We start from the raw sequence: 25,867 nt of genomic DNA on the forward strand, positions 1-25,867 counted from the left end.
ATACAAAATGAATATACGGAAATCACTTGCATTTCTATATACTAACAATGAAAACTCAGAGAAATTAAGGAATCAATCCCATTCACCATTGCAACAAAAAGAATTAAATATCTAGGAATAAACTTACCTATGGAGACAAAAGAACTCTCCAAAGAAAATAATAGGACACTGAAGAAAGAAATCAAAGATGACATAAACAGATGTAGAGATATTCCATGTTCCTGGGTGGGAAGAATCAATATTGTGAAAATGACTATACTATCAAATGCAATCTACAGATTCAATGTGGTCCCTATCCAACTCCCAAGGGCATTTTTCACTGAACTAAAACAAAATATTTCCCAATTCATGTGGAAACACAAAAGACCCTGAATAGCCAAAGCAGTCTTGAAAAAGAAGAATAGAGTCGAAGGAATCAACCTTTCTGACTTCAGATTATACTACAAAGCTACAGTCATCAAGACAGCATGGTACTGGCACAGAAACAGAAATTTAGAACAATGGAAGAAGATGGAAAGCCCAAAAGTAAACCCATGCACCTAGGAGTACCGTATTTTTGACAAGTGAGGCAAGAATATCCAATGGAGCGATGAGAGCTTCTTCAATAAATGGTGCTGGGAAAACTGGACAGCTACATGTAAAAGAATAAAATCAGAAACACTTCCTAATACCATACACAAAGATAAACTCAAAATGGGTTAAAAACCTAAATGTAAGACCAGAAACTATAAAACTCTTAGAGGAAAACATAGGCAGAACACTCGATGGCAAAAATCAAAGCATGATACTCTGTGACCCATTTCCTGGAGTTATGGAAATAAAAACAAAAGTAAACATGTCGGACTTGATTAAACTTAAAAGCCTTTGCACAGCAAAGGGAACTATAAGCATGGTGAAAAGGCAACCGTCAGAACGGGAGAAAATAATAGCAAATGCAACAACTGACAAAGCATTAATTTCCAAAATATACAAGCAGCACACACAACTCAACACCAGAAAGAAACAACCCAATCAAAAAGTTGGAAAAAGACCAAAACAGACATTTCTCCAAAGAAGACATACAGATGGCTAACAAACACATGAAAAGATGCTCAATGTCACTCATTATTAGAGAAATGCAAATCAAAACCACAATGAGATATCACCTCACACCATCAGAACAGCCATCATCAAAAAGTCTACAAACAATAAATTCTGGAGAGGGCATGGAGAAAACGGAATGCTGTTGCACTGTTGGTGGGAATGTAAAGTGATACAGCGACTATGCAAGACAATGTGCTACTGCTGCTGCTAAGTTGCTTCAGCCATGTCTGACTCTGTGCGACCCCATAGACAGCAGTCCACCAGGCTCCTCTATCCCTGGGATTCTCCAGGCAAGAATACTGGAGTGGGTTGCCATCTCCTTCTCCAATGCATGCATGCATGCTAAATCATTTCAGTCGTGTCTGACTCTGTGTGACACTATGGACAGCAGCCCATCAGGCTCCTCGTCCACAGGATTCTCTAGGCAAGAATACTGGAGGGGGTTGCCATTTCCTTCTCCAGCAAGACAGTATGGAGAGTCCGTGAAAAAATTGGAATAAAACCACCATATGACCAAACTTCACTCTTAGGATTATACCCTGAGGAAACCAAACTTGAAAAAGACGTATGTAACCCAGTGTTCATTGCAGCACTATTTACAATAGTTAGATAGTGGAAGTAACCTAGATGTCCATCGACAGATGAATGGATAAAGAAGTTGTGGTACATATACACAATGGAATATTACTCAGCCATAAAAAGGAATGCATTTGAATCACTTCTGATGAGGTGGATGAACCTAGAACCTATTACACAGAGTTAAGTAAGCCAGAAAGCAAAGATAAATATCATATTCTAATGTATATGTAATGGAGAAAATGGAATCTAGGAAACTGGTACTAAAGAAGTTATTTACAGGGCAGCACAATTGCACTCATCTCACACGTTCGCAAAGTAATGCTCAAAATTCTCCAAGCCAGGCTTCAAGAGCTCATGAACTAAGAAATTCCAGATGTTCAAGCTGGTTGTAGAAAAGGCAGAGGAGCCAGAGATCAAATTGCCAACATCCACCCCATCATCGAAAAAGCAAGAGAGTTCCAGGAAAACATGTTTCTGCTTTACTGACCATGCCAAAGCCTTTGACTGTGTGGATCAAAATAAACTCTGGAAAATTCTGAAAGAGATGGGAATACCAGACCATCTGACCTGCCTCTTGAGAAACCTGTATGCAGGTCAGGAAGCAACAGTTAAAACTGGACATGGAACAACAGACGTTCCAAATAGGAAAAGGAATACGTCAAGGCTGTATATGGTCATCCTGCTTATTTAACTTACATGCAGAGTACATCATGAGAAATGCTGGGCTTGATGAAGCACAAGCTGGAATAAAGATTGCTGGGAGAAATATCAATAACCTCAGATATACAGATGACACCACCCTTATGGCAGAAAGTGAAGAAGAAGTAAAGAGCCTCTTGATGAAAGTCAAAGAGGAGAGTGAAAAAGTTGGCCTAAAGCTCAATGTTCTGCCTGTAGTCCGAGTCCCCAGTCGGGAAAGAAGACTCCTCGAAACAATGCAACTCGCAATAGGGAATTTATTACTGACTCGAGCCAGGGCCTCCCACCCTCACCAGGTGTGTGAGAACGAAAGGCCCCGAGCCCCAGTTCTCTCGGGTATTTATTAGGTCAAAATAAGCAGCAGGTAGTTGGCGCAATCAGATTGCTTACACAGTGGGTAGTTGGCGTAAGTGGATTGGTTACACAGTTGCAAGGTAATTTTTGTTGGCCCAACATGGGGCTTTCAGCTTTCCCCTGATAGGTTCCCTTTTTTCTGGCTAGGCATATGTTGATTGGCTGGCTCCAGGAGGCCTGATAATTATGTTACCCTGGGAAACCAGGCCTACTCCTAATCTAGGCTGCCTGCCATGGTGTTAGCCGTGACAGCCTCACACTCAACATTCAGAAAACAAAGGTCATGGCATCCACTCCCATTACTTCATGGCAAATAGATTGAGAAACAGTGGAAACAGTGGCAGACTTTATTTTTGGGAGTTCCAAAATCACTGCAGATGGTGACTGCAGGCATGAAATAAAAAGATACTTACTTCTTGGAAGAAAAGTTATGACCAACCTAGACAGCATATTAAAAAGCAGAGGCATTACTTTGTCAACAAAGGTCCATCTAGTCAAGGCTATGGTTTTTCCAGTAGTCGTGTATGTATGTGTGAGTTGGACTATAAAGAAAGCTGACCACCGAAGAATTGATGCTTTTGAACTGTGGTGTTGGAGAAGACTCTTGAGCATCCCTTGGACTGCAAGGTGATCCAACCAGTCCATCCTAAAGAAGATCACTCCTGGATGTTCGTTGGAAGGACTGATGTTGAAGCTGAAACTCCAATACATCGGGCACCTGATGAGAAGAGCTGACTCATTGGAAAAGACCCTGACGCTGGGAAAATTGAAGGCAGGAGGAGAAGTGGACGACAAAGGATGAGATGGTTGGATGGCATCAGTGACTCAATGGACATGAGTTTGAATAAACTCCAGAAGTTGCTGATGGACAGGGAGGCCTGGCATGCTGCGATTCATGGGGTCACAAAGAGTCGGACACGACTGAGCGACTGAACGGAACTAAATGGAGCAACAGGCAGAGAAGAGCCTTACGGACATGGGGGGAGGGGAGGAGGGTGAGACGCATGCAGAGAGTAACATGGAAACTTACATCACCATACGCAAAATACATAGCCAATGGGTGTTTGCTGTATGGCTCAGGAAACTCAAATATGGGCTTTGTATCAACCTATAGTGGTGGGTTGGGGAGGGAGATGGGAGGGAGGCTCAAAAGGGAGGGGATACGTGTATACCTGTGGCGGATTCATGTTGAGATTTGACAGAAAACATAAAAGTCTGTAAGCAAATACCCTTCAATAAAAAGTAAATAAATAAAAAAACTGATGGTGAGACTCAGAGTTGTATTGACCTCTTTGACAAGAAGAAAAATAAAACAGAAAACACACAATTACTGAGTATTGGATTACATGTGTGTGTTGTTATATGATCCATACAGACAGATCTGTCTATCTATATATATATATATACACTCACACACACAACTAACTTAGAGGCAAAATAAAAACTACGTAAAGATTAATGAAAGCAGTATAAACCACAAAAATGGAACAGTGAGGACACAAAAGAGGTTTCCAGGGAATCGCTGGGCGGGATGAGAAAACCAGATTCAAACAAGAGTTCCCTCCAGGCGCCCCCAGGGCACCTGCTCCTGGGCACAGTCCTGAACGTGGTGGGTCCTGAGCGCCCCCTGGTGGTCCTGGGCCCCCATGCAGGGAGGTTTCTGTCTGGGCTCACTCTGACTTCCCCTCACTGTGTCCTTTGCACAGTAATACACGGCCGTGTCCTCAGGTGTCACGCTGCTCAGTGAGAGAGAGACTTGGCTCTTGGAGGTGTCCCTGGTGATGCTGAGCCGGGATTTCAGGGCTGGGTTATAGTATGTGCTTCCACCACTGCATATAACACCAACCCACTCCAGCGCCTTCCCTGGAGCCTGGCGGACCCAGCCTACAGCATAGCTGCTTAATGAGAATCCAGAGACAGCGCAGGTGAGGGAGAGGGTCTGTGAGGGCTTCACCAGGCTGGGTCCCGACTCCTGCAGCTGCACCTGGGACAGGACCCCTGTGGACAGAGAGAAGCACGGTGACTCACGGGCTCAGATGCAGCTTCCCCACGTGCCCATGTCTGATCCAGAGACACTCACCGCTGGGAGCTGACAGCACGAAGAGGAAGGTCCACAGTGGGCTCATCTTCGAGCAGATGAGAGTCACCGCTCCTGGAAATCTCTTCAAGCCTGAGGAGGAGCCTGAATTTAAGTGACCTGGTGCTTTGTTTCCAGCCTGTGACCTGAGTGGATCTTTGCATGTGGGAGGGGCCTCTGCATAAAAAGCAGAAAGTAGTGAAAGGAGGGTTCAGTCTATGGGCCTCGCCCCGTGAGGAGGACGCTGACTGTTCAATCAGAGAACTCAGCCCCTCCTGCGGTCCCCCTCCCCCTGCCAGGAAGACTGTTTATGGAGGAATGGAATGATGAGGGAGGGTTGTTCGGGAAAAATGATGCTGTCAGGGAACAATGGCAGATTTTGGGAAGAGACTTTAACCCCAGGGAGGTCTTTACCTTCACTCAACAAAAGCCCACCACACATTCGGGGACCACCCAGGTGTGAAACACAAACTCTTGTTTTTTTTTTTTTTTTCTTTTCTGATTAGCTTATGTTTGCTTACTCCATATTCAAACATTAGAGACAAAATATACAAGTAATAATCACATTGAATTCAAATGGAGTTGAGTCCAACTTAATGTTTATCAGAATTCCCAAAGCATTTATATTTCCCTTACCTTTTATGACTATTTTTTTCATCTGAAACAGCTTAAATACCCTCAAGAATCACTCTAGAGATGGTTTATTCACAGTAATTACACAGAGCATTAACTTTGTGGACAAAGTAGACGTTTCTGCTGAGAAGCCCGTCTTCCCAGCATGGCTGACTTGCCCAGTGGACTGTCCCACACTGTCCTGTGCACAACTCAGTGTCTGCATGAGCTTGTGAACCTCAGGACCCCAACCCTGCGTGTGGACACTGCGGACCCCAAGGCTACTACAGACTGAGGACAGACAGCTCCCGGGAGCTCCTCAGTGCTCCAACATGCTGGGCAGGTGCCCTGCTCACTCTGCACAGACTCCCTCCTCCTCCAAGTGCTTATTCCTTCCTCTCTGTGTCCCTGCCGTGAGATGGGAGCTCAGGGAACATAGTCCCCACCACAGTGGTGAGAGGACACACATGCTTCGTGGAGGTAAACCTTCAGAGTGAATGGCGTGCAGTGTGAGGGCGGCATGGTCAGAGGAAAGCCCCTCCTCAGGAAGCAGGTTCCCTTGAAAACCCCACTGAGAGCAGCTTTCCTGAGCCCAGGGTCTCCGTGTCCTGGACTGAGCCTGAGGTCCTCTGAGTCAGCAGTGCTGGAGAGCAGAGCTCAGGCCCCCCGTCTCCCTGTGGCCCTGAGGCTGTGGCCTCGCACCTGCATCCCGGCTGTGAGCATGTAGACTGGGGATGATGGCTGTCACCGCATGTCTGGACTTTAGGTGGGTTTTCCGGGGGTGGTGAGTGCTGCCATCAGTGGTGTTATCGCTCCTGGAGCCAGAAAAGACCGATGTGAGTCCCCATCTCTGACTGACACCCTGTCCATGTGACCCTGGTCCACTCCTTCCTGAGATGTCAACACTGCAGCTTTGGGGCAGGTCAGCTCTCCCTCAGCCCAGGGATCTCAACTGTGTATCGGCTGAATTGGAAACTGCTGTCTATGAAAAGCCCTTTCCTCCATCCCGTTTCGTGAGGAGAGTCCTAAATGGACCATATTGCTTCTGTCTTTTCAATAATATTGGTTGTTGCTGCTGTTCAGTCGCTCAGTCATGTCTGACTCTTTGTGACCCCATGGACTGCAGTTCCCTGTCCTTCACCATCTCCCAGAGCTTGTTCAAACTGATGCCATCCAACCATCTGATTCTGTCATCTCCTTCTCCCCCTGCCTTCTATCTGTCCCAGCATCAGCGTCTTTTCCCAGGAATTGGCTCTTCCCGTCAAGTGGTCACAGTATTGGAACTTCAGCTTCAGCATCAGTCCTTCCAATGAATATTCAGACTGATCTCCTTTAGGATGGACTGGTTTGATCTCCTTGCAGTCTCAGAGATTCTCAAGAGTCCCACAGTTCAAAAGCATCAGTTCTTCAGCTCCCAGCCTTCTTTATGGTCCAACTCTCACATCCTTACATGACTAATGGACAAACCAAGGCTTTGACTATATGGACTGTTGCTGACAAAGTCATGTCTCTGCTTTTTAATACACTGTCTAGGATTGTTAGAGCTTTTCTCCCAGCAGTAAGTGTCTTTTAGTCTCATGGCTTCAGTCATCATCCACAGTCATTCTGGACCCCAAGAAAATAAATTCTTTCACTGATTCCATTGTTTCCCTATATATTTCATGAGTCATGGGTCCTCATGCCATGATCTTAGTAATTTGAATGTTGAACTTTAAGCCAGCCTTTTCACTCTCCTCTTTCACCTTTAGCAAGAGGTTCTTTAGTTCCTCTTCGGCTTCTGCCATAAGAGTGGTGTCATCTGCATATCTGAGATTATTGCTATTTCTACTGGAAATCTTGATTTCAGGTTGTGATTCCTACAGCTCGGCATTTGTGTGATGTACAAGGCATGTAAGTTCAATAAACACAGTGACAATAGAGAGCCTTGATTCATTCCTTTCCTATTCTTGATCCAGTCTCTTCTTCCATGATCTGTTCTAGCTATTGCCTCTTGACCTGTATACACATTTTTCAGGAGGCAGGTAATGTGGTCTGGTATTGCCATCTCTTTAATAATTTTCCATGCTTTGTTGTGATCCACACAGTCAAAGGCTTTAGCATAGTCATGAAGCATTAGTAGATTTTTCCTTTTAATTCTTTGCTCTTTTATGATCCAAATGTTGTTGGCAATCTGATCTCTGGTTCCATTACCTTTTCTAATCCAGCTTGTACATCTGGAAGTTCTCAGTTCATGTGCTGTTGAAGCCTCGCTTGGAGGATTTTGAGCATGGCCTTGCTAGCATGTGATGTGAGTGCAATTGTGCACTAGTTTGACCATTCTTTGGTGTTGCCCTTCTTTGGAATTGGAATGAAAACTGACCTTTTCCAGTGCTGTGGCCACTGCTGAGTTTTCCAAATTTGCTGGCATATGGAGTGCAGCACTTTCACAGCATCATCTTTTAAGATTTGAAATAGCTCAATTGGAATTCCATCACTCCCACTAGCTTTGTGTGTAGTGATGCTTCCTAAGGCCCACTTGACTTCGCTTTCCAGGATATCTAGCTCTAGCTGAATGATCACACCATTGTGATTATCTGTGTCATGAAGATCTTTTTCCTGTACCTCTTCTGTGTATTCTTGCCACCTCTTCTTACTATCTTCTGCTTCTGTTAGGTCCCTACCATTTTTGTGCTTTATTATGCCCATCTTTGCATGAAGTGTTCCCTTGGTATCTCTAATTTCCTTGAAGAGAAAATTCTAGTCTTTCCCATTCTGTTGTTTTTCTCTATTCCTTTGCATTGTTCACTTAAGAAGTCTTTCTTATCTCTCCTTCCTCTTCTTTGAAATTCTACTATCAGATGGGTATATCATTCCTTTTCTCCTTGGCCTTTCACTTGTCTTCTTTTCTCAGCTATTTGTAAGGCCTCCTCAGACATCTTCTATCTTTTCAATCATATGAGTGAGTAAATTAAATCAGAAAGAACCTGCGCTGCCCGTGTGTAGGTAATAAGACCTTCAAGCAAAGCAGGAAGAGCAAGAATCACAGGACACATCTAGACTCTCTGGTCTGGACCTGAGAAGTGAGCTGATGCTGTGGGGCAGGGGAGGGAAGGTGTGGCATCCGACACCTGGAGCAGGTGAGACTGTTGCTACTCACCAAGGGGCATCAGGGCCTGCATTTGCAGAGATGCCCCGCATCTGACCTGGACACCATGAGCTGGTGGAGTTAGGAGACACATATAATTTCATGTTCTCACAGAAGGAAATATAACAGGTCCCAGGTTCATGGACCTCTTCTGTGCACAGATGTGTTGTGTCCAAACTAGGATCTGTGAGTTCAGTGTGTGAGTTCAGTCTGTCAGTTCAATGTGTGAAGATGTGTCCTCACACCACAGTATTTTTAATTTGAAATGTCATTTCATTTAATTACAAGGAAGTCTGTGGAAAATATTTATAATTAAAATTAAGTATGTCAAAATGTTGCACACTTTTGCACAAGAGCTCATACAAGAAATGATAAGACATTGATAAATGTGCTCATTCATGTCTGACTCTTTGAAACCCCTGGGCTGCATCACGCCCAGCTCCTCCGTGCACCAGTATCTCCAGTGATGCTATCTAACCACAACATCCTCTATCTTCCCCTCCTCCTTTTGCCTGAAGTCTTTCCCAGCATTAGAGTCTTTTTCAATGGCTCAGCTCTTTGCATCAGGTGGCCAATGTATGGGAGCTTCAGCATCAGTCCTTCCAAAAATATTTAGGGTTGATTTTCTTTTGAATTGACTGGTTTGCTCTCCTTGCAGTCCAAGGGAAACTGAAGACTCTTCTCCAGCAGCACATTTCATTTACATCAATTTTTCAGCTCTGTACTTCAATAGAGCCCTTTAAAATGAAGATTCTCCTAGATATGGTGGACTCTCTTCATTGTAGGAACACACAGCAGACCCAAGACCTTCAAAACAAGCCATGACCTTACACAATGGACACCTAGCACCCAAGTTTCTGGGCTAAACCTTCCTCTAAACCCATCATGAATTTAATGTTATCATTGCTTGCTTACAGGTCAGCAGTCCTCTTGTTTTCTAAGGACTTGGGTTATGCCACCTTTAGTGATCATTTACCTCTTTCTTTCATCCTTTCTTATAGTGGCTAAGAAGAAGAAAATGTCAGACTCTGTTTTGAGGACTACTGACCCCTTAAGGCTTAATCCTGTTTTCTCCTCTGCCCACACACTGGAGGTTCAATAAGAAACTTGTTTTCTCTCATTTGATGCAGGTGTGAGACTGAACCCACAGGAGCCTCTCCTGTGAGCAGGACCCTCATTGCTTCAACACCTCTGACCCCTGTAGAAACAGATGTCCTGGTCAGGTCTCCACTCCAGACTCAGGCTTCATTTCTGATTGCTGAGAGGATTTTCCTCCTCTCAAATGACACCTGGATAATGGACGTGATGAAGGGTTTATTAGTAAATCCCCTTGGTGTATCTGTGTGTGTGTCTATGTGTGCACGTGCACATACTGCAAGTTTGAACCAAGGTTTGGTGTGGATCCTTGCCTTTTCATAGTGCCCCCTGAGCTTGATGCTGTGAGCAAGTGTGCAGACAACACCACCAGCAGCAGGGTCTGTCTCTCTGCCTGATGTCCACCATGTGCATCGTGCTGCTACCTCCTGGCAGGCTTGCTCACTGCCCTGTGCTGAGCTGCCCTGTTGAGCCCCGTAGAGTCCCTTGCATGTATGTAGCTGACTTACCTCCATAGATTTGGAAATTACTTGGCACTTGGCGACAGAAGAAAGTGTCAGCAAGTGACTCTGCTTTTCTGCAGGAGAAAATGATTTTCTCTTATTCCAACAAATCTTTATAGGTCAAAGAACTAAGAGATAAAAAAGAATATTGAGGCCAGAGATGTTCCCCAAGGGGAAGTACTGACTGTAGAGGAAATCACAGATCCTGACAGGAAACCGGCCCTTAACCTCCATCTGCACCTGCTCCTGGGGAGGAAACAAGTGTGAGTCCCGAGCATCACCCCTGCATCCCCCAGCCTGTCTCCTGCAGGCTGGCTTGGTTCTGGGCTCACACTGACCTCCCCCCATGATGTCTCTTGCACAGTAATACACGGCTGGGTCCTCGCTGGTTACAGACATCAGCTGCAGGGAGAGCTGGTTCTTGGATGTGTCTCTGCAGATGGAGGTGCGGCTCTTGAGGGGTGGGTTACAGTAAGTGTTGCCACCAGAAATGACGGCTCACATCCACTCTACCCCTTCCCTGGGGGCTGGTGGATCCAACTCCCCAGTGAGCACTGGTATGGAGGAACCAGAGACGCACAGGTGAGGGATAGTGTGTGGGACGGCTTCACCAGTCCTGGGCCGGAACCTGCAGCTGCACCTGGGACAGGACACGTGGGGACAAGGGGAGTCAGTCGCTGTCAGTCACCTGCAGCCACAGCCGTCAGGCACAGGAGAAGCCTTAACTTTTAGACCACAGCTCTGCTTTCCCTAGACCTCAGTCCTGTGTGAAGGGAGTCCTGTGAGCTCCCACAGCCCAGGGGTAGATTGTACTCTAGGGAATGGGGGAACATTGCACGTGGGGGAAAGTTGTACTTATAAGTTGGGTAAGGCAGCTTTAGGCTCCACTCATCCACCTGGGACATTTGAGTTCTCTCACCCTGGCCTTTGGATCTGGAACACTTGGCCTGTGTGGGACGTTGGGAACAGGTCATGGCATTGTACCAGTTTTCTGATCACTAGAATAAAACTACACAGGATGTGTGAAAGTGAAGCTGCTCAGTCGTGTCCGACTCTTTGTGATCCCGTGGACTGTAGCCTACCATGCTCCCCCCTCCATGGGATTTTCCAGGCAAGAGTACTGGAGTGGGTTGCCATTTCCTACTCCAACACAGGATGAGTAGGTTTCAACACAGGATGAGTAGGTTTCTATAATTTTAATTTCTTGGATCTTCCAAGTAGCTGTTTTCATTGATTAGAGTTCTCTCCAAATAATTTCTGAAATTCAGATAGAACGAAAAAATGTTCTCTTTATCAATTATGATGATCATATAGGTTTTATTTCTTAATCTCTTAATATGGTGTGTCATGTTGATTAATTTGCACGTATTAAAGAATCCTGCATCCCTGGATAATCCATCTTCATCACGGTGTTGTTTGCTGTTAATGTGTTGTTGGACTCTGTTTACTAGTATATTGTTGAGAGATATTTGCATCTTGCGTGTCAGTAATTTTGGCCATAATTTTCTCTTTTGTGACATCTTTGTCTTCCTGTAGTATCAGAGTGATGATGGCCTTGTAGAAAGAGCTTGGGAGTGTTTCTCTCTGAATTATAAAAGAAAAAACCTTTTGAGGATAGGTGTTAGCTCTTCTCTAAATGTCTGATAGATTCCTACCCTGAAGCCATCTGGTTGTGGACTTTTGGTTGTTGGAGCGTTGTTAATCACATCTTCAATTCCGTTATTTGTAATTGGTCTGTTCCTATTTTCTATTTCTTCCTCGTTGATTCTTTTTTTTAATTTTTTCCATTTTTTTTATTAGTTGGAGGCTAATTACTTTACAATGTTGTAGTGGTTTTTGCCATACATTGACATGAATCAGCCATGGATTTACATGTATTCCCCATCCCAATCCCCCCTCCCACCTCCCTCCCCACCCGATCCCTCTGGGTCTTCCCAGTGGACCAACCCCGAGCACTTGTCTCATGCATCCAGGCTGGCTGGTGATCTGTTTCACCCTTGATAATATACATGTTTCAATGCTGTTCTCTCCAAACATCCCACCCTCGCCTTCTCCCACAGGGTCCAAAAGTCTGTTCTGTACATCTGTGTCTCTTTTTCTGTTTTGCATATAGTGTTATCGTTACCATCTTTCTAAATTCCATATATATGCGTTAGTATACTATATACATGCACCCCAATGTTCATCGCAGCACTGGTTATAATAGCCAGGACATGGAAGCAACCTAGATGTCCATCAGCAGACGAATGGATAAGGAAACTGTGGTACATATGCACCGTGGATTATTACTCAGCCATTAAAAAGAATTCATTTGAATCAGTTCTAATGAGATGGATGAAACTGGAGCCCATTATACAGAGTGAAGTAAGCCAGAAAGATAAAGACCTCATTGATTCTTTGAAGGTTATATCTTTCTAAGAATTTGTCCATGATTCCCAGGTTATTCACTTTTAGTTGAGCACGCAGGGATGTGCGGCTAAGGAACAGGAGGGAAATCTCTCTGTGCGCTGTGTGAACTGAGCAGGGACACTTCCAGGGATGGCTTGCTAAATTCAGCACCTGTGAAAACCCCAAAAGACAACAGGGGCTCTTGAGCTTGGATGGTTCTAGTTTCAGCAGCCGTGCACTCTGTGGATCTGTACACGAGGGGGCTGGGTCAGAGGAGTGTCCATGTTGCCTCCATAGCTCCCATAGCAGGTCCAGGTGCAGTCCAGGTGGCTGAGCTCCGAGGATCTGTGCTGGTGATCTGGTGAAAACCATGCATAAGAGCCACCAGGGCCAACTGCTTGCATGTTGGTTTTGTTCACTCACTAAGTTGTGTCTGATTCTTTTTTGACACCATGGACTGTTGCACATCAGGCTCCTCTGTCAATGGGATTTCCCAGGCAAGAATACTGCAGTAGGTTTCTGTTTCCTTCTTTTGGGCCCAGGAGTTGAACCCGGGTCTCCTTCTGGGCAGGCAGATTCTCCACCACTGAGCCACCGACAAGCCATAATTGCCAGTGTACTCAGAGATACCTTGGAATTGAGAGCAGTGCCCACAGCAGCTCAATGGTCCTTTCTTAACTCACTTCAGTTCATAGCAATCAATATGCCATGGAGGCCCGTTTGGGAGCGACTTTCCCTGGGCCCTGACACTCAGTGCCTGTTTTATTACTAGTTTTTTCTACACCAGCTCAACTAGAATGTGATGTAGGAATTGGTTTACCTGCGTCTTACAGACGTGAAGCTAACCTGCAGCCTGGACTTGCGGTGATGTGGTGGAGGGCACACATCAGGGCACAGTGAGCCCTCCTGTCTGTGCCTGGGCTTCTCACAGTGGACCTGGCTGCCCCTACAGGGGATGCTGGACAGAGCTGGACGTGCCTACTCAGGCTCTGGTCTGTTCCTGGAAGGAGAACAGGCCTGATTTTCCTCCATTCTAGAGCTCCCTTAAGATGTTGTGGTAAAGAAAGGATTACAGATTTGTTTTCAGCACTTGTCTGAAAGTGCATGCTAGTATCTGTCTGACTATAACCTTTCCCACCAGCTATCTATGTGTCTAGTGGTAATTGCTTTGATGGTAAATATTTTACATAAAGCAAACCGCACAGTAGAACAGGATGTAGGTATTGTCTAAGCTTGTAGGGATTTATTGGATCTGGAAGCAAGGAGCACATGTAGAGCCACACACCATCATCCCCTGCAACTTGTAATATTCCCAGTGGCCCACAGAGGATCCCGTGGTGCTGCCTGTGCATTTATGCAAGAGACCAGGCAGCAATCCAAGAGCCTCCATCCTGGCAGGGACAGCTGGTCTACCAGTAGTGCAGGGCTGAGATTTCACAATGAGGAAGGAAAATCTGTTCCCTTTTCTGTAGCCTGGAGGACAGTTCAAAAGCATCAATTTCTTGGCACTCAGCTTTCTTCACAGTCCAGCTCTCACATCCATACATGACCGCTGGAAAAACCATAGCCTTGACCAGACAGACCTTTGTTGGCAAAGTAACGTCCCCGCTTTTTAACATGCTCTCTAGATTGGTCATAACTTTCCTTCCAAGGTGTAAGCGTCTTCTAATTTCATGGCTGCAGTCACCATCTGCAGTGATTTTGGAGCCCCCAAAAATAAAGCCTGACACTGTTTCCACTGTCTCCCCATCTATTTCCCATGAGGTGATGGGACCAGATGCCATGATCTTAGTTTTCTGAATGTTAAGCTTTAAGCCAACTTTTTCACTCTCCTCTTTCACTTTCATCAAGAGGCTTTTTAGTTCCTCTTCACTTTCTCCCATAAGGGTGGTGTCATCTGCATACAACTTACACATGATCACAATCTCATCAAATGTTATTGTTTAGTCACTGAGTGGTGTCTGACTCTTTGAGACCCCATGGATGGAAGCACCCCATGTTGTGCTGTCCTTCACCATCTCCCAGAGGTTTCTCAAAGTCACGTCATTGAGTCGGTGAAGCCAGCCAACCATCTCATCCTCTCTCGCCCCCCTGTCCTCCTGACTTCAATGGTTCCCAGCATCAGGGTCTTTTCCAATGAGTTGACTCTTCCCATCCGGTGGCCAAAATCCTGGAGTTTCAGCTTCAGCATCAGTACTCCCAATGAATATTAGGATTGATTTCCTTTCAGAGTGACTGATTTGATCTTCTTGCAGTCCAAGGGACTCTCAAGACTCTTATCCAACACCACAGTTCAAAACCATTAATTCTTCAGTGCTCAGCTTTCTTTATGGTCCAACTCTCACACCCGAACATGACCTATGGAAGGACCATAGCTTTGCATAAAGGGACCTCTGTTGGCAAAGTATTGTACCTGCTCTTTAATATGCTGTCTAGGTTGGTCATAGGTTTCCTTCCAAACTTTTCTTCTTTTAATTTCATGGCTGCAGTCACCATCTGCAGAGACTTTGGAGCTCAAGCAAATAAAGCCTGTCAAGGCCCCCACTGTTTCCCCATCTATTATCTATGAAGTGATTATGATCATAGTTCACAGATGCCATGACCTCAGTTTCTTGAATGTTGACTTTTCAGTGAGCTTTTTCACTCTCCACTTTCACATTTGTCAACAGGCTGTCTAGGTTCCTCTTCGCTTTCTGCCATAAGGGTGGTGTCACCTGTATATCGGAGGTTATTAATATTTCTCCTGGCACCTTGATTCAAATTTGTGCTTCATCCAGCCCAGCATTTCGCATGATGTACTGTAAATGTAAGTTAAATAAGCAGAGTGTCAATACACAGTCTTGACGTACTCCTTTCTCAATTTTGAATCAGTCCATTGTTCCACGTCCAGTTCTAACTATGGCTTCTTGACCTCCATACAGATTTCTCAGGAGGCGGGTAAGGTGGCCTGGTATTCCTGTTTATTTGAGAATTTTCCATGGTTTTTTGTGACCCACAGGCAAAGGCTTTAGTGCAGTCAATGAAGCAGAAGTAGATGTTTTTCTCATCAATTTATCAGATAGTTACAGTAATAAGACAAACAATGGATTTAAATCCTGGAGAGATGGAAATGCCCAGAGAGTAAAAGAGAAGAATATTATCTTAACTAGGGCAGAGGCCACTGAATAGAATGAAACCACCAGCAAATTAACCTGAAATGCATTCCCTGAGGTTGAGTGAGGAAAGGTGTGGTGGTGGTCACGGTGTCCTAAGTCCTGTCCCCACCAGTGCCAGTGTGGACCTGCTAAAGTGTAACCAGATGGTGTTGTTCTCCATGCACTCAGGTGTGTCTTCCTACCTGGGAGCCCGGGATTCCTGCCCGGGAACTTAGGTCCTCCCTGTATCTTGCTAGGAGGACTTTGGCTCTGGATTCTGACCTGGGACTGTCTCAGAGCACCTCAAATGGCAGTGTGACTTTTGTCCAGTCACCCCGTCCAACTGTGCCATACACTTACCATTTATGAAATGGGGAAATGGGTCCCGTGTGGAAGTGTGTAAAATTTTCATGTGTTTTCTGATGTGAAGGAAGCAATCACAACATTAGGCAGTTTAAAGTGACAGTCACCCTTTATTTTGTTCACACTCTGTGCTTTGGGAGGGTCCACCCCGTCTGACGCAGGGCTCCTGTGAGGGTCTCAAGTTCATCTCCAGGGTCCCCTCTTACAATACACTCACATGTAAGGAAGGTTGATCTGACTGTAGCCTGGGGCTCAGTCAGAGTACAGTGCTGGTCCTCATGTCCTTTTTGTGTGGACATTTCTTGGGCCCTGACTTCCTTTGCAAGATGACTGTGTCAGCAGAGTGAAGTTTTTGGTGCCCTGAGCTTCAGAATGAATTTTTAGATATCAACCCAGACACATGATTCATAAATCATTTCTAACTTTTTGTATTTATTAAAAACTCTGTCCTGACAACAACAGTGGTAACAATAACACTGACACAGGAATCAAAGCATAGACTTAGAGAATAAACTCACAAACATCAGGGTTGATAAATAGACCTGTATCATGAATAGAGAGTGTGAAGAGTACATCATGAGAAATGCTGGGCTGGATGAAGCCCAAACTGGAATCAAGGTTGCCAAAAGAAATATCAATAACCTCAGATATTCATATGACTCCACCCTCAAGGCAGAAAGTGAAGAAGAACTAAAGAGCCTCTTGATGAAATGAAAGAGGAGAGTGAAAGAGTTGGCTTAAAACTCAACATTCAGAAAACTAAGATCATGGCATCTGGTCCCATCACTTCACAGCAAATAGATGGGGAGACAGTGGAAACAGTGACTGACCTTACTTTTCTGGGCTCCAATCTCAGTGAAGCTTGTGACTGCAGCCACGAAATTAAAAGATGCTTGCTTCTTGGAAGAAAAGTTATGACTAACCTAGACAGCATATTAAAAATCAGAGACTTTACTTTTCCAACAAAGATCTGTCTAGTCAAAGCTATGGTTTTTCCAGTAGTCATCTATGGATATCAGTGTTGGACTATAAAGAAAGCTGAACACTGAAGAATTGATGCTTTTGAACTGTGGTGTTGAAGAAGGCTCTTGAGAATGCCTTGGACTGCAAGGAGATCAAACCAGTCAATCCTAAAGAAAATCAGTCCCAAAGGTTCATTGGAAGGACTGACAAGAAGCTGAAACTCCAATAGTTTGGCCACCTGATGCAAGAATGGACTCATTGGAAAAGACCCTGAGGCTGGAAAGATTGAAGGATGGAGAAGAAGGGCACAACAGAGGATGAGACGGATGGAACCCTTCACCAAATTGATGGACATGATTTTGAGCAAGCTCCGGGAGTTGGTGATGGGCAGGGAGGCCTGGCGTGCTGCAATCCATGGGGTCGCAGAGAGTCGGAAAGGACTGAGTGACTGAACTGAAAGTTTCAGTTCTTTATTGAGAGACCTGTTTATTTCTGGATATTCCAGAACGCTGATCTGGATGAAATACAATGTTCTAAGAGATCTATTTTGTTGCAACATGTGGAAATTTTCTTCTTTTCTCTACTTCTCAAACTTTCTTCTTGGAAACAGCATCCATGTGTTAAGATTTTAGCCTTAAAGGAGCAAGATGTCACTAAATTAAAATCGCAGTGTGCCAAACTCATATGTGACATTTAGTGTATCTGATATCACAAAAGGGGCTGTGCTTATATCAGATAGGCTTCATGGTGTCCAAAGTTTCCTAAATCCCAAAAGTAAATGCCTGATGTGAGGCTCTTCATGGGCGAGTTGACTACTGTTGAGATTGGATTTTATACTTCTTTATTATCTAGATGTGATTCTCTCAACAGTTACAATCCCACCTCAATTTCATGGGAGAAACCAGATGACAGAGCTTTCACGTCTTTAAAGTAGAGTTTTAGAGGCCACCTGCCTCTGGCCATCTCCATGTTTCCTGTCGTGTGAAAAATGAAGGGGTTCCCTTGGAGTTCTCACTAAAATGAAGGGACCACCACAGACACATCGGGCGGCAACAGATGCTGTGGTGTGTGGGTAGTGCCTGTGCCTTACAGTCATTATGGCCACTGAGCTTCTGGTTACGACCCTTTACCACGTTCAACAATTCTCAGTCAGCCGCCTCACCCCAAGAGGTCTTTTTATTTGCTGCTTCTTGCACGACTCTTCATCTACCCTCCACCCCCATCACCAGTGACGCCCATCGTGATTGTTTCACACTCATGGACACCTCCTGACACCTGATCCTCTGGAGCTATCTACTCGCAGCGACTCTCAGGAGACAGACCTAAGCCTCATATGTTGCCACCTGGTACCTTCACCTACTGGACCAATGCCCCAGAAGAACTCTTCCGCCTCACTGGAAAGGACCCTACCAAGCACTGCTAACCAACCGTCCAGAGGATAGGAACTAGGATTCCCATGACACACAGTAAGAACAGCTGAGTCCTGAATGGACTTGCACCTCAAAGCTGACCTGAATTTAATGATATTTCAGAGTTTAAGTTAGTATGTTATGAGAACTTCCTACAGCATCTGGACCAGACCTATTGGGCATTTTTCTGCCAAACCCTGGATGATAATGTAAAATGTCACGTGCTTCCCAATGACTATGATCTTGACAACACATGGGTTTTAGTTAAAAAATGCCTGAGAGCTCTCCCTATCAGTCCTCTTCTTACCTAAATGTGACAGCAACAGACTTACATTCTGCGCACTTTCCCTCTGAATGACACTGCACCCAGAAAAGTTCCTCCTGTCACTGAGAGACAAACGTTTAAAAAACCCAAGTATTGCTCATTTTCTGAGAAGGATCTTGACAAAAGTGAGGGTGTTTTAACTTGTTTAGGTCGTGTCTGACTCTGTGCAACCCTATGGGCTGTAGTCCACCAGGCTCCTCTGTCCATAGGATTCTCCAGGCAAGAATCCTGGAGTGGATTACCATGGCCTTCTCCAGGGGACCTTCCCAACCCAGGGATCGAACCCTTCTCTCCCAACTCTCTGGCACTGGCAGGAGACTCTATTACTAGCAGGTTTTTTTTTTTTTCTTCTTATCAGTAATGTCACCTTGGAAGCCCTTGACCAAAAGTGGAAAGTGTAAAAGAATTAGAATAAGAATGAGGAGGAGAAGAAGGAGAAAGTACAACGAAATAAAACCCAGTGGACAGGAGGAGGAGTTTTCATGCCCTTGGACAATCTCTGAATCGAACCTGAACAAAGTTACCTCTTCTTTTCTGCCAAAAAACTCAGGTAAAGAAAAACCACAGAGTTTTAGTTACAAGAGCCCTCCCACCTCACTTTTTACTTTGATACAAAAGACAGTCTCTCCACTTCTACTGGGGAATTGCACATGACTCTTTATAATTGCAGACTCCAATTTGTAATTCTCGGTTGGTCCTAAATAAATTCATTTTTGCTACTGAAATGCCTGGCAATCTGTTTTATGTCCAAAAGCTTACTTTCCATAATACTTTCCATTTTTTATTGGTTCCATACTATACTAAGCCGGTCACCTGGATGGACTTGTGGACATTCCTGCAACATCCTTGCTTAGATGAGAGAAAGTGGCCACAACCAGCCTGTGAGAGACTAGAGGAAATGAAGATTATTTCACTCCTGCTGAGAGGGGATATGGATATAGGTGAAGGTCATCATCCACTTTGGGGTCACATTTGGGGTCCAGATGTAAATTAGCAAGTAGGTGAATTTGCAAAAACGGAATCCATGAATAATGAGGATCACTCCCTATGGAACATCGGAATACAGTCTGTAACACTACAACTTGCAGACTTCGAAGTGTTTGTGAAGGTAGACTGAAAGCAGGAGGGTGTGTCTTCTCACTGAACATGTACAGAAACAGCAAAAGTAACATTTAAAGGTTTCCTGGGGCTTCTTGGGCCATTCACTAGATTTGATGACTTTGGACTCATGGAAAATGACGGTGAGCCTCAGAGTTGTAGTCAGCGTCTAAGGCAAGACAAAAACAAAACAGAGAAAACACACAATTCTGACTATTGGATTACACGGGAGTGTTGGTACATATTCCACACAGACACATACATACAAACACACAACTATACTTAAACGAAAAATAAAAACTATGTATGGTTTTATGAAAGTAGTATAAGCCACAATAACGGAACAGTGAGGACACAAAAGAGGTTTCCAGGGAATCGCTGGGCGGGATGAGAAAACCAGATTCAAGCAAGAGTTCCCTCCAGGCGCCCACGGGGCACCTGCTCCTGCGCTCAGGTCTGAACGAGGTGGGCCCTGAGCGCCCCCTGGTGGTCCTGGGCGCCCAGGCAGGGAGGTTTCTGTCTGGGCTCACTCTGACTTCCCCTCACTGTGTCCTTTGTACAGTAATAGACGGCTGTGTCCTCTGGTGTCACGCTGCTCAGTGAGAGAGAGACTTGGCTCTTGGAGGTGTCCCTGGTGATGCTGAGCCGGGATTTCAGGGCTGGGTTATAGCCTGTGCTTCCACTATAACCTATTCCACCAACCCACTCCAGCGCCTTCCCTGGAGCCTGGCGGACCCAGCCTACAGCATTGCTGCTTAATGAGAATCCAGAGACAGCGCAGGTGAGGGAGAGGGTCTGTGAGGGCTTCACCAGGCTGGGTCCCGACTCCTGCAGCTGCACCTGGGACAGGACCCCTGTGGACAGAGAGAAACACCGTGACTCACGGGCTCAGAGGCAGCTTCCCCACGTGCCCATGTCTGATCCAGAGACACTCACCGCTGGGAGCTGACAGCACGAAGAGGAAGGTCCACAGTGGGCTCATCTTCGTGCAGATGAGAGTCACCGCTCCCGGAAAGCTCTTCAAGCCTGAGGAGGAGCCTGAATTTAAGTGACCTGGTGCTTTGTTTCCAGCCTGTGACCTGAGTGGATCTTTGCATGTGGGAGGGGCCTCTGCATAAAAACAGAAAACAATGAAAGGAGGTCCTGTCTATGAGGCTCCCCCTGTGAGGAGGTGCTGACTGTGCCCTCAGAGAACTCAGTCCCCGCCTGAAGACCCCTTCCCCATGCCCCCGGGCCTCTGTGTCCACGAATGAAAGGATGTGGACAGGCTCGTCAGGAAAAAAGATGTGGTCAAATATCAAGCACAGATTTTGGTAAGGGAGTAATCCCATGGAGGTTCATCTCTTCATTTGTCAATTAAACTGCTCAGATTCAAGGTCTGCATACTTGTCAGAAATTCTTATTAATTGTTCTTTTCTGCATTAGTGTATATTCATGAACAGGATATTAAAACAGGAGGGAGAGATTATGTGATAATTGCATTCAATTAAAAAAAAACTGAGTACAAATTAAATTGATCATAACTCCAAAGGATTTTTTATTTCCCTTAACAGGCAAGACCATTTCTTCATCTGAAGCAGTTTGAAATCAAGAGTTTCCCTGGAGGTGGGGTGTTCATAAGTACTAACCCTGCAGTTAACTTTGTGGACAAAGTAGTCATTTCTGCTGAGAAGCTCATCTTCCCAGCATGGCTGGCTTGCCCAGTGGGCTGTCCTGCATGATCGTGTGCACAACTGAATGTCTGTAGGAGCTTGTGAACCTGAGGACCTGCTTCTTGAGTGTGGACACTAAGGACCACAAGGATACCAATTACTAAGGACAGACAGCGCCTGGGAGCTCCTCAGTGCTCCAACATGCTGGGCAGGTGCCCTAGTCACTCTGCACACACTCCCTCCTCCTCCAAGTGCTTATTTCTTCCTCTCTGTGTGCCTGCCGTGAGATGGGAGCTCAGGGAACATAGTCCCCACCACAGTGGTGAGAGGACATGCATGGTTTGTGGAGGTAAACCTTCACAGTGAACGGCAGGCAGAGTGTGAGGGCGGCATGGTCAGAGGAAAGCCCCTCTTCAGGAAGCAGGTTCCCTTGAAAACCCCACTGAGAGCAGCTTTCCTGAGCCCAGGGTCTCCGTGTCCTGGACTGAGCCTGAGGTCCTCTGAGTCAGCAGTGCTGGAGAGCAGAGCTCAGGTCCCCCGTCTCCCTGTGGCCCTGAGGCTGTGGCCTCGCACCTGCATCCCGGCCTGTGAGCATGTAGACTGGGGATGATGGCTGTCACCGCGTGTCTGGACTTTAGGTGAGTTTTCCGGGGGTGGTGAGTGCTGCCATCAGCGGTGTTATCTCTCCTGGAGCCAGAAGAGACTGGTGTGCGTCCCCATCTCTGACTGACACCCTGTCCGTGTGACCCTGGCCCTCTCCTGCCCTGAGACGTCACCCCTTCGCGTCTGGGGCAGGTCAGCTCTTCCTCGGCACAGGGATCTCACCTGAACACTGACTGAGGTAGAACCTACCGTCTATGAAAAGCCCTTTCTGGTCTGGCTTTGGCGATAGCAGTTCTGCACCAGCATGTCTTCTGTACCGGATCCTGTTTCCCGACACCTGAATGTGCTCTGGGGAGAGGTCCCTCCTCACTCTGCCTCAGAGTGTGTGGCGTCACTTGTCCCAGATGGCATGCACCGTGATGAGGACTCCTGTCCTGGATCAGGATCTGATCCAGGTGACCCTGGAATTGTGGGCCTCTGGCTTCCAGGTCACTGAGCTTCTGAGGGATGAGAATGTGTTCTCATGCTTTGGCTCAACACCTTCGTCCCTCATCAAAGCCAGTGGGATCTTGTGTGCATCAACTAGCAGGCTTTTCTCTCCTCTACTTTCTCTGATCTTGTGATTCCATTGGACCACCTGTAAAATCCAAATATGCTTCTCACCTCCCGGGACTGGAAGACTGCAGACCACAGCCCCAAATCCACTGCCAGTTGGTCTATTATGGGCTTTAGTTTATGGCATTAGAACCTGAATCCCCAGAGAATCCCCAACAACTCCTCAGCCGTGAGCAATCAAATGCTGGTACCCACTCTGACCTGTTGAGTTCAGGGCTTTCTGGATAATGTTGTCTAGTAGCTTTGTGTGGCGTCTTTAGGGTTTTCCATCTATACTGTTATGCATTCTGCATATAAAGACAATTTCACCCCTAAAATCTATGTTAGCACAACAGTTCTAAGAAGAAAGTTGATAACAATACAGGCTTTCCTCAAGAAACTGGAAGTAAACAACCTAACTTACTACCTAAAGGAATTAGAGAAATGAAGATTAAGCAAAGCCCAGAGACAGTAGAAGGAAGGAAAGAACAAAAACCAGAGAAGAAATCAGTAATATTGAGATGAATATAGACATACACACACAACAAACAATGAAAAGGATAAGTGAAACCAGAAACTGGTTTGTTGGGAATTTTTGCAAAGACAAACTATATCATAAATCTTTACCCAGGTTCACCAAGGAGAAGAAAGAAACTACTGGAATAAAATGAGAAATAGATGAGGAGACACGGTATTAGCCAACTAATACCACAGAGACCCAAAAAAGTCACATGGGATTGTTACAAACAGTTGTGTGCCTGCAAATTGGACAACCTAGAAGAAATGGTCAAATTCGTAAACTGCAAAACCTTCAAAATGAGTCAAGATGGAACAGACAACTTGAAAAGACTGATCATTTGTGTCTAAATTGAATTTTATAATCATCATTTCAAAAAGTTCCAGGAACAGTCAAGGAACAATTTCTCTCGGGAATTCTACAAAACATACCTTTGAGGAATTTAAATGAAAAAATTCTCAACAAAGTATTAGTAAATTAAATTCAACAATGTATAGAAAAGATCCTACACCATCATATATTGTCTTTTACTTGAGGATCACGGTTCAACATCTGTCAAGAAGCATTTAACAGGAGGCTTCCTGTGTGCTGTTTTGGACCTCTCAGGAGTCCTCTGTTCCTGATCAATTAGTGAATATTCAGGAATTAAGAGGAGGGCCAAGCCTTTCCTGGGGCTGAGGAATCCAGGCATTTCCTTAGTTAGCTTTTCAATATGGTGATAAGTACCCTCTTCCTTCTTATGAACCTTAAGGTAAAAGTGATTGTTTACAACACTCTCTCTTTAATATGGATTGCCTTATGTTTTGTAAGTCTGGAATTTTAATCTTTATCTTTGCTGAGAATAACTACCTTGTAAGGCAATATATATGCCCACACCATGTTGAATAAAACACCTTTGCTCCATCAGAGCTGGAGTCCCCGTGTCTGTTTGTCTGCCTTTCTTTCTTTATTTCTCTCTCTCTCTCTCTCTATTTCTGGCTGATTCCCTGGAACGCAAAAGCTGGCTGCACAACCCAGGGAATATTAGCCTTTTTCTTTTGTTCATTCTCTCATCGTCGACTCCAGACCACCAGGTTCTGGTCCAATACAGGACCAACAAACATCCAAAATGACCTATATGATAAACCACATACATATTGATAATTATCTTAAATGTAAACTGATTAATGCTCCACCAAAAGATATGGACCTTGCTGATGAAACAAAAACAAGACCCATGCAATGCTGTCTAGAAGAGACCCCCTCAGACCTACGGACAGAAACAGATGGAAACTGAGAGGATGGACAGGATGTTCCACGTAAATGGAAAGGAAACTGAGGTAGCAAGTCTCATACCAGATAAAATAGACTCTAGAGTACTGTTACAGGAGCCAAGGAGGACACAATAATCTGAGAATCAGTCCAAGAGAAAGACACAGCGCTTGCGAATACACATGTGCCCAACATAGGGTTAGAGCCTCAGACTCCACTAGCAGGAGACAGGCTGGTGAAAGTGCTCGGCTTCAAACATGGACCACCTTCCACGAAAGGGAAAGGAAAGTGAGGGGGCAGATCAACAGGCCCAGAGGCTGGAACAGGAGCCAAAGATTATTCCCAGACCTTGAAGCTTAGTAGAGTTTGCCTCAATGGACTTAAAACAGTTTCCGGGCCCAGTGGGGCTTCCCAGGTGGCTCAGCGGTGGAGAATCTTTCTGCAATGCAGGATACACAGGAGACTCAGCTTTGATCCTGGGTTGGGAAGATCTCCTGGAGGAGGGTATGGCAACCACTCCAGTGTTCTTGCCTGGAGAACCCCATGAGCAGAGAGGCCTGGTGGGCTAGAGTCAATAGGGTCACAAAGAGTCCGACATGACTGAGGTGACCACACACACACAAGCACTGGGGCCAGGGATCCTTTCTGACTTTCATTTATCCTTTTTACAGAAGGAAAATGCTTGTAGCTGAGATATGCCTGTCTGAGAGTTGTATTTTAGGATGCAGATCGTCACCCATAGCTGAGGTAGAGGATTAGATCTGGGACTTGTGGTTGATGGTATTTAGACCAAATTTGCTGTTTATTCTCTAAGGGTTGACATTTTAGAGGCCTGCTGGGGTTTGCTAAGTGTAATGAGCCTGGAGGATGAACACGAGGATTTCCAGGGCTGAAGGTGGACTGTGTGTGTTTGAATCATTCATGGAGTCTATGAATGTCATCTCCCATGGCATAATGGACCTTGGAAAACATGGGTAATTTAGAGGTCTAGGAATTTTGAATATTCCTAGATTAGCATGTGGTTACAGTTGAAACAACAACCTTGTTCGTCAGAGGGAGGCCAAGGGCATCAGACCCTGGGAGGAGTGACCACTGATGGAAGGTGCTTTGCTGGGCTGTGCAGAGGAAGGGAGTGCCTGAGAGCCAGGGATGCAGGCAGTGAAGTTCTAGACTGGACACGGCAAAGAAGCAGATTGTCCCTGACTTCATCCTTTCAGAGTGCATACAGGAGCTCGGGTGGGTGGTCTGTAAACAAGCCTTTATTTCCCGCAATGCTAGAGGCTTGACGCCCCAGGTCAGGACACCAGTGAGGCTGCCTTCTGGTGAGGGCCCCCTTCCTGGTTCACACCAGGCACCTTCCTTTGGGGTCCCCACCAGGCAGAGGGGGGCAAGCATGTTCTCTGGGGATTCTTAGAGCAAATTGAACCCCATTTATGGAGACTTC

General features: G+C 45.5%; 2 gene segments (V, D, J or C); both read right to left on the bottom strand.

Annotated features, from left to right (window-relative positions):
• The window catches only part of LOC122706350, a 191,963-nt gene extending 187,064 nt beyond the window's left edge, over positions 1-4,899 (bottom strand). The window contains 2 exon segments of the C gene segment in view: positions 4,418-4,713; positions 4,796-4,899. Of these exon segments, the coding sequence occupies positions 4,418-4,713; positions 4,796-4,841 (342 nt within the window).
• A 13,410-nt stretch (positions 4,900-18,309) lies between these two features.
• Positions 18,310-20,834, bottom strand: LOC122706363. The segment is given in 3 exon segments: positions 18,310-18,364; positions 20,367-20,660; positions 20,743-20,834. Coding segments are annotated over 3 exon segments (378 nt in total).
• Between the last annotated feature and the right edge of the window lie 5,033 nt (positions 20,835-25,867).

This window comes from Cervus elaphus, chromosome 13 (assembly GCF_910594005.1).
Source record: "Cervus elaphus chromosome 13, mCerEla1.1, whole genome shotgun sequence".
Classification (NCBI taxonomy): domain Eukaryota; kingdom Metazoa; phylum Chordata; class Mammalia; order Artiodactyla; family Cervidae; genus Cervus; species Cervus elaphus.